At 40.9% G+C, this 8,887-nt stretch overlaps 1 protein-coding gene across 1 annotated transcript; it reads right to left on the bottom strand.

The window, feature by feature from the left end:
* Positions 1-1,074: 1,074 nt before the first annotated feature.
* On the bottom strand, positions 1,075-2,903 carry LOC117141615 (potential E3 ubiquitin-protein ligase ariadne-1). The gene is made up of 2 exons (XM_033305135.1): positions 2,805-2,903; positions 1,075-2,744 (listed from the first exon to the last, which is right to left on the bottom strand). Exon 2 carries the CDS (start codon positions 2,668-2,670, stop codon positions 1,135-1,137), a length of 1,536 nt encoding a protein of 511 aa, XP_033161026.1. The 5' UTR covers positions 2,671-2,744; positions 2,805-2,903; the 3' UTR covers positions 1,075-1,134.
* Between the last annotated feature and the right edge of the window lie 5,984 nt (positions 2,904-8,887).

Here is an 8,887-nt window from a genome sequence, read left to right as displayed (position 1 = left end):
CCCGCAATTGAACTGCCATAAGAAATCACTCTGCTAGAGACAGAGGATTGTGTGATGTGCGGGGAGTTGGTGGGTGGATTTGGGAGGTTGCAGGGGGTTAGCACTGCACCGCCCACTTTCAACACTTGCCACAACAATGGTGCGCAAATATTTACCAGCCAGTCGAAGCTGGAAAAAGGCAAAGGCATCGGATCAGCAGCTTGAGTCTCAGCCTCAATTTGAAATCCAATAAAATTTAATTGGAAACTTCATCACGGGTGCGAAAATTCACACTCTAAGCCAAGGCAGGCACGACTCGGCTGCCGTTTGCCGTAAATCTATTGGCCAAGGCTTTTCCAGTTGCCAGTTCCTAGACCCCACAACTCCCCCCACCAAAACACTTCGATATATCCACACGTTTCGTTTTGCACCTGGCGGCGTTTCTCTTGGGGAAGCATCGCGATAAGGAAATATTTTTCATACGGTCGATCGGTGGGGTGTTCATTTCGTTCCATTCCGTTATTGGCCATGGCAATATATGGCTTATTTATGATTTTCCTCTTGCCATGCCATATCTCTCTGGTCCATTGTCGACATTAATCGCTTTGCTTCGCTGAAAAGTATAACATGAAATTGGGATTGATTTATGTTATAATTACAAAAGCCAGACGCATATTAGTGGGCCAAGAAGGAGAGCAAACAGTGGGGCTGGCTATATAAGTAGATTGGATCTACACTTGTCGGGAAATTTCACAAAAGTCTCAATGGTCTGATAAAAGCAAAATATTTCTGCAAAATTCTACACTAAGTTTATTACATGATCATACACCTTTTTTAAAGAATGAGCTCTTTAATGCACTACAATGCTACATTGTAAGAGCGTAACATTTAAACAAAAATACTACTAACACATCCAATATAAATGCAAGTACTCCACAATGCCTAAAGGTTGGTGTTTTCTTATTGTTTATATTTTTCTATTCCTGTATAAAAACTGTAAATTTTGAAAAATCTTTGTCCAGTGAACTGTAGTCAGTTCAACCCGAGTGAAAACCGAAAGATTTACTGTGTGCGTTTCATATAAAGTCTTCAGTATTAATTTACATTTTTTTCTTGTGTTGTGCATCGAATACAGATGTCTTTGGATTATACGAGTTATGTAGTGGTCTCCTCCTTGAATTCCCACCAGTCATTTTCGTATCCCTCCCTCACATGGCAAAGGAGGACATGTCGTCGTTTTTGGCAATAGTGCGATAAGTCGAGGACCTTTTGTTTAACTTCGTAGATATTCTTGACAGTGATCTCTCGCTCCAAGCACTCGGACAGCTTCTCGGTGGCCATTTCCATGTCCTTCTGATTATCCTCGAATATGATCTTCTGATTGTTGTTCATCAGATAAAAGGCGAACACATAGCTGTACATCAGAGTGGTGCGACATTGGCATAAAACATCGACGGCATCACGCAGGAACTGAACCTCAATCCAGCTCATCTCCTCCTGCATGTCTTCCATTTTTGCCTGAATATTGGAATACAATTTATTTTCCATTTTCAAGCTCTGCATGTGGTTGCTATAACGATTGTAATAGTGCAGATATCGGGCCATTGAAGAACGATATTTTTGCTGAGCCAATCTGGCCTGTTTGGCCTCCTCCTCGTCGAAGCGATTGCAGCTGTACCAGGACGAACCATGTGGCTCCCAGGATCCCAGGCACACCCAGCAGAAATCATAACGGCAGGATGGATTCTTGCACACCATATGATTGCAACCACCATCCTTCTCGATGGTAACATTGCACTTGGGGCACTCCTTCGTGTTCTGGGCAATCCAATTCGATGTCTCCGAGTCCTCAAGACATTTTTTGACCCATGTCTTGAGCGAACTGCAGCTGGCGGGTTCATGCCAATTTTCGCCACAAGCAAAGCAAAACTCATGCCCACATTTGCAAAGCACTGCTCGTGGTTCAGCGCAAACGGCCTTGACGGCATGGCTGCAATTGGGGGCGGGGCACCATCGCATCAGCGTGTTGCATTCCACAAAGGTGTTGGTGATGAGCTGCTGATATCGCTCGACAACCTCTGGATCATCGGCAAGTTTCAGAAAAGATATAAAATCAACCAGGATCTCACAGTTGGAAGCTGGACATTTGATGGTATTGGCCAAGCCCTCGCTACACGTCTTATTGGCCAAATATTGTTTCCAGCAGGCGGCACAAAAGTTGTGACCACAACCCAAACCTATGAGCTCATCGCAAGAACAAAAGCAAATGCCACAGAGCTGAGGTAAGGAACAGGATGTGGACGCCGCACAATCGATTTCCATCTTCTTCTCAAAGGGATTCAACACATGGGCACGCTGGAAGAAGTCCTTTGGATTGCTCTCGAAATAATTTTCGAACAAGCTCTCTTTGTCCCATTTGAAGTGATTTAGGATAATACGCGTGACTTGCGGTGGCAAATTCAGGACATTATTCACCTCATCGATGATGTTACGCTGATGCTGAACAATCTGGTCAACCGAAAGGACCTTGTACACAAAGTCATCCGTTTCGGGACTGTTGGAATTTTCCGGCAAAAGGATTTCTGTGCAGGTATCCTCGCTGCCGCTGTCATTTTCGCAACTCATGTGAGTGAGAAGCGATCGATGCGAGTCACCGTGGTCCTCATCCGAGAATTCCATTTCGGAATTCATATTACCAGCATGTGGTTAGAATTTTTTTGGAATTTATAACACCGGATCTAAAACATTTGATGTCTTTTATGGGCCTGATGAAATAGAGACACATATAAACGGTACCAACACGACAGCAACAACGTTTTACAGACCACGAATCGTTTTGGAGGATATGGAACACTCTCGATGTAAAGAATTGATTTTTTCTTTTATTTTTCTCCTTTTTTCTACTGAAGACTAAACCTACTTAGTTAGTGCTTGTCAAGATTTCCCTTTGCGAAAAGACAAAATCATAAAATAAATTGTACGATATAGCAGCATTTTAGGATTGTCGTTTTCGATTGAAATTATCTGGGAAGTTTCTACAACCATGTAAGCACCAGTGCTGTAAAATTTTTAAGTCTTGGGACCAAGCGCTATTAGAACGACCACATCAACTGCTTTCCACCTACAGTATGTCTGCAATATTTGGAAAAGGAGATTCACCAGTGTTGTGTTGGTAGTTAAAAACATATTAAAAATTGTTTAAAAATTTTATAACACTCTTATAGCTAAAACATTAAAAGTATAATTTTGTGTGAATTTTAGTTGCCATGCGGCTTTAGGCATCGAGCATTTTTAGTTCCGAGTTGAGAGACCATCCAAATGCATTTGGCCTGCGCTTTTAACGCGTTCTCACATGCACACTAAAAGCTTTTCGGGATATATGTTTTTTCATAACCCCTTCGTGGCATAAAACAGAACAAAGCAATGTCTCAAGTGGCAAGGGTAAGGCACGTAAATAAAAACGAGGAATAAAATCCAGGAAAAAACCCCATGCACACATATGTATATACGATATGCGAAATGAAAGTGAAGTGAGCGCAGGATAATGGCGACCAGAGCGGGACGGAAAGCCAAAATGAGTGAGAGATATGGAGTAAGGGTAATGAGTGTGCATAATGCAGATGCAGATGCAGGATCCCGGTCCAGGGTACCAGGAGCAGCCCAATCCATCCCATCTCCAGCACTCATTGAACAAGCGGGCTCAATCTGCCATGCCAAGATGCACTTGGGTAGGAGTACACTGGAAGAAAATTAGGAGTAACATTATATTTTTACAATTAAAATAATTATTTTCTAAGTATTTGAAACTTTGTAAGTTTGTAAAAAAGGCGTATATATTGTAAAACAAAATGTTGTAAACTAAAATAGTTTGTATATTTTGATCCTCTAATACTTGCCTTAAAAGAAACATTTAATTTATTCATAAAATCCAGTTAATCTATATTTATTGAAAGCTGCATTCTTTCTGCAATTTTTTAAGTGCTGAATTTTGTTTACGTGTGTATATGCATTTACAGAGGAGAAGCACACATAGTGGTCATGCCTTTATTTCTTTCCCTCCCCTCCCTTTTTGTGTTATATTTTTTATTTAAAACAAAGCCGCACAACAACCCGCCAAAAACAGTAGCCCGTTCCAGAATGCATAAAAAAAAGTAAAGCGAAAAGAGCTGGCAAAAATCATTACAAATAAAAATGCCAAGTCGCCAAAACAGCAAAGGCAGCCACAAAATCCCTTTCATCAGTTTGTGTGGTTGGAGATCCACATTCTCGCCCCTTTTTTTTATATATTCATCCAGCATCTTTTCAAGTCACAGCCAAATTACAAGAAATCCTTTCGTGCGTGAATGCTTTGGTGGAAAATGCGGAAAAGGAAATAATTTGACCATTTGCTGGTGCAAAAGAAGCAGGGATAACAAGAAAAGGAGCGGACGAAGGCGGTTGCCAGCAAGTGGGCGTGGCCAGTGTCATATGTGCAAAATTTGAAGAATTTTCCCCACCTACATACCCCCGATGCAAATGCAATCGCAACATAGATGCGCCACTTGTTGGCCACGACGCTTTATCGTTGCCAATCGCGTTGCGAGAGGCCGAAAGAAATGGCCAACTGCAATGATGATGGTCAACAGCGATGGCCCTGTGACGTGACCACGCCAAAAAGACCAAGAACCACATGCCTGCCCGATGATGATGCCAAATAGCTGATAGGCAAAGCCAACAATCCCGGCCAACTGGCATTTTTCTGCGCCTACTTAAAGTTTTGCACTACGAAAAACTAAGATACAAAATCAATCTAATGCATTTTAACAATTTAGCAATCAAAACAAAAAACCGAAGCTTAATACATATGGTATAAAAAGTTGCTGTTTTTTTTTTGTCAATATTGTACATTTAAGTTATGTATATTTTCCACCGTGTACTTAATGTTCCTGCAACTATTTGCTGCGAAATATTCTTGGGAAAAATTTCTCCAGCTCGGCCAACGGTTTCTCTGGCCAAAAGGATGTTCGCTTGGAAATTCATGTAAATTAGCCAGGTAATTACAAGCTTTATATCAGCGGCAAACGGATGTATGCTGATCGCAGCGATAAATGCGTTCGCCCGCTTCTCGCATTATAATTACTCCTCTTGTCTGGTATTGTGTAGTCGATTTGAAAAGCAAAAATTAGCTGGAAATCAACGAGCATGAAGCGCCGACACTGTTGGAAGAAAATCAACGCTCGGAACTAATTTGATTTTGATGCGACGGGGGCCCCCAAAAGAGAAATGATATATGTACGAGTTTGTACGAGTATAGGAAAGAATGCTAGATTTTTTTTTGAATTTCTGTTTAAAGCCGGGCTCTTGATTCATAATCAAGTCGCGGTGAGGCATGAGTTATTACATTAACGGTTGGCATGGACAGCTGAATTTATGTTTTCTCTGCGCCATTGATTGACCTTGAGTAGCGGTTTAACAGTAGCTGCCCGGCGATGAATTCGTATATAATTAAAATCAAAAATTAATTTCAAGTTTCGAGTGTGTCAGAGATTTATGTGAAATTTCGTTTTGGTCTACAGTCTAGACTTTTAAATTCGTTTTAAGTGCGATCCGGGTGATCATTCATCAAGTGGTGGGTTGGAAAAATGGGTTACGGGAACAGCACATTTATCACAGATTCTTGGTGAAGATGAATCATAAATATTCAATTTTTTTATTATATTTTATAATTTCTGTAGCCTTTTATTTTTTGTGTTAACTTGACATTCGAAACTGTCACTGCACAGACAGTTCTTTTAACTCTTCTTCAAAGCAAAAGCATTGCCAAAAAATTTGCTTTGAAAACGATTGTGTTCCGCTGCAACCCTGCGGCATATCCTTATCATAATCCCACCCTCACATATTTTGCGCAAATACTTCCAATCAAAAGGGTCTGCGAAAAAGGAACAACAACAAAAAATTTAGCGCTGTGACAGAATACTTGGGTGCAAAGAAAAGTGAAAGTGCTCCCCCTTTTACACATTCAACCCCCGAAAAGTGAAAGAAGTCAGCAGAGGAAAAACTTTTTTTCACCACATGTGTGGACTCGTACGTGCTGCTGTCTCTCTTCATCGTTTGGCGGCACTTCGCCTTTGAAATTGAAGCATTTCCGCCATCTTTTCTGGGCGGTATGGTATGTTTCGCCAACGAAGAAAGTGCGTTAAGAAGGAAAACTACGCCACTTCAAAGTGGCAGTTTAGCTAGTAAGTTTGCCCCCAAGAAGGCAAATCACTGGGCTCAGACTTCAAAGCGGGTTTTGCATTTCGTCCGCCAATATTCTCGCGCTTTTGCGGCTTCTTTTGTGGAAAAAAAGCCCCCATCCACTTTGTGACATAGAGAACGTTGCCTTTGGTTTTGAAAAACTTTTTTGACGGCCGGCTGTATATGCAGGTATATGTATGATTCAGAAAAAGGACTCTCTGGCCAGTGAAAGTCCTGCTGCGGAATTTCGCGTGTTCAGTTGACATTTAGTGGAGTTGACGGGTTCACACTCGTCTAAGTGGGGGGCGTTACTGGTTTTTATACCATTCTAATGGGAACTCAGGGGTGGATTGGTTGTAATTAAAGCGTATTACTTTGTGCTGTTTTTGGGGCATTAAAGTTTACTTGAAATAAATTGAAATTTATTGTAAGCAAATATAAAGATTTAAACTAAATAAACTTGCGACAAATTATCACAGTGAGCGTCAATGCACGTAGTGACGATACGCGCCTACACTTTTATTTTAAAACAGTTGATTTCATTATAATTTTTGTCTGGTCACCATTATGTCCCCAGTATCCTTTCATACCGCATATCATGTTTAGATTATCTGGTTGGCCTTTAATTGTTTGATTCGCTCCTATCAGATTTTCTTTGTTTTTTCTCCGCATTTTTTGGTGTTGCTTGGACCGCGACAGTCTGGCACGTCTTGGTAATATCTTGGTGTTTTTGTGTGACTGTGTTTTCTAATGCACGTCACGTGACAAAATTGTATAATTTCCAAAACGGGCAGCGGGCCGCACGTCGCCCATTGCCATTGTGACATTTCCGGTTAATTTGGCGCCAGCTCAGCCGGGTTCCAGTCTCGTTCGTACCCCATCGCCCAATCCCAATCCGAATCCCGCCTTTTGGCCCTCCTTCCATTTGAGAGAAGCCAAAGGGGAATGCCACATTTTTTGACACTTGGCCAAGCAAAAATCACAGCGCAGGAAACATTTCCTTTCCCTTTTCTGGCCAAATCGCAATTACCTTTCCCTCTGGTTAACGTTAACGTTAACTCCGCTGCGCTCGCTCGGCAACGTAATCGTAACTTACTTTTCCTTTCATTTTGTGGCCGCCGGCGGACGGGACGGACAATGCAAAGATCAATGCCAGTCGTAGTCAGAAATTAGTAAGTGCAACTAAGGCGAACTAAAACGAGGGCGCCCACTCAATCTCCTTCGCCCCCCAATCCAATCCCCATCACCTTTCCATCGCACTCAGTCTTTGGAGCAGCAGCCATGCCATGAGTAACTGACATTAATTCAAATTGTTAATTCATGCCTGTCACGCTTTGGTACAGCGGTGTCCCCACAATATTTCCTAGCCCGGCTCTAATGCACTGTGAAAATCGTAGGGTCACCGCAAATCGATTTCGAGCGCATCGTAACTGTCACTTACAACAACAACACAAGTATTTATATTAACTACATTCTTTATATTTTTTGATATTTTATCTATACAAATTGGTTGATTTAATGTCTAAATTATATTCGAAGGAAAGAATTTATTACTTTATAATTTTTTTAAACTTTTATTTGAGTAATTTCTTCGATATTCTAATTGCCAATCCTTCGCCCAGTGCAGCATTCGAGTCTCTGTGTGGTGATTGTGTTGACGTCTACTTGGCCGGCTGTTGTTATTGCTGCTAATCCAGATCAGTGACCAGTTCCACTTAGTAAATACAATGCAGCAGTGGGTGCTTTTGCTGCCTGCGTTTGCGTGTGCTCCACCGGCAGTGAGAAATACCTCTAAAACCGCCAGAACCACCAGATCCACTAGAGCCGCCAGCACCACCCATTCCCCATAGACGGCAAAGACGTTAATTGAATTATTCGACTTCAACTTAATTACGAACGTGGTCCTCCCAATCACACCCCTTGGCACATTTCATTCTCAATGGGAAATGAAACGCAATCATTTGAAGTTTCTGTCTGTTCCAGCTTTTTATTCAATTTTAATATTATTTTTATTTTTTATTTTATTATTATTTTTTTTTTTTTTTTGTGTTTTTGTTGCAGTACTTGAGCGCAGCGTTCTCGAGTACAAAATGAAAGTTGTTTTTAGAAGTTGTTTCTGGTTTATGGTTCTGATTTAGCTGTGATCTCTGTGGCTGGCACCACTTGGCTCTTGGCTTGGTATTTTGGCCAACTGACGTCATAGCCTGTGTACCACTTATTGGTATACCATTTGTATTTTTTTGTTTTACTTATTTATTTCTATATGCAGGCCATGCAATTTATATGCATGGCCTGACTTCTCTCTCTGTGCAGTATATTTTTTTCACCAGCATTTTTTAATAACATTTTCAAATGCCATGGCATTTATTATCATACTTTGCCATATTTTTTTTCTTTTTTGCGCTAACTCTTTTATAACTCTATAAAGCGCAATCAGAAATATTTATATAGCAGTCGGCAGCTGGCAACAAGAAACAAAAAAAAAAACACGTTAACTATGCCATTGCTTAGATACTTAGATACAGGCACTTATAAAGTCGTAACAATGGCAACAACTCAATTGTGAATGAAACTGATACAGTTGTAATGACTGCCACAAAGGTGTGGAATACAGTTGCTGGATGTGTGATTTCAGTTCCGTAGCATTGTTATTATATATTGGGTATATGCTCAAATATGAACCATTTTGGAT

This window comes from Drosophila mauritiana, chromosome 3L (genome assembly GCF_004382145.1).
Source record: "Drosophila mauritiana strain mau12 chromosome 3L, ASM438214v1, whole genome shotgun sequence".
Taxonomy (NCBI): Eukaryota; Metazoa; Arthropoda; class Insecta; order Diptera; family Drosophilidae; genus Drosophila; species Drosophila mauritiana.
Note: the sequence above shows the minus strand (reverse complement) of the source record. Positions and strands in the feature narration are given on the sequence as shown.

Coding starts and splice junctions, on each gene's coding strand:
- LOC117141615 (XM_033305135.1), bottom strand. CDS start 2,670: ATGAATTCCGAAATGGAATTCTCGGATGAGGACCACGGTGACTCGCAT.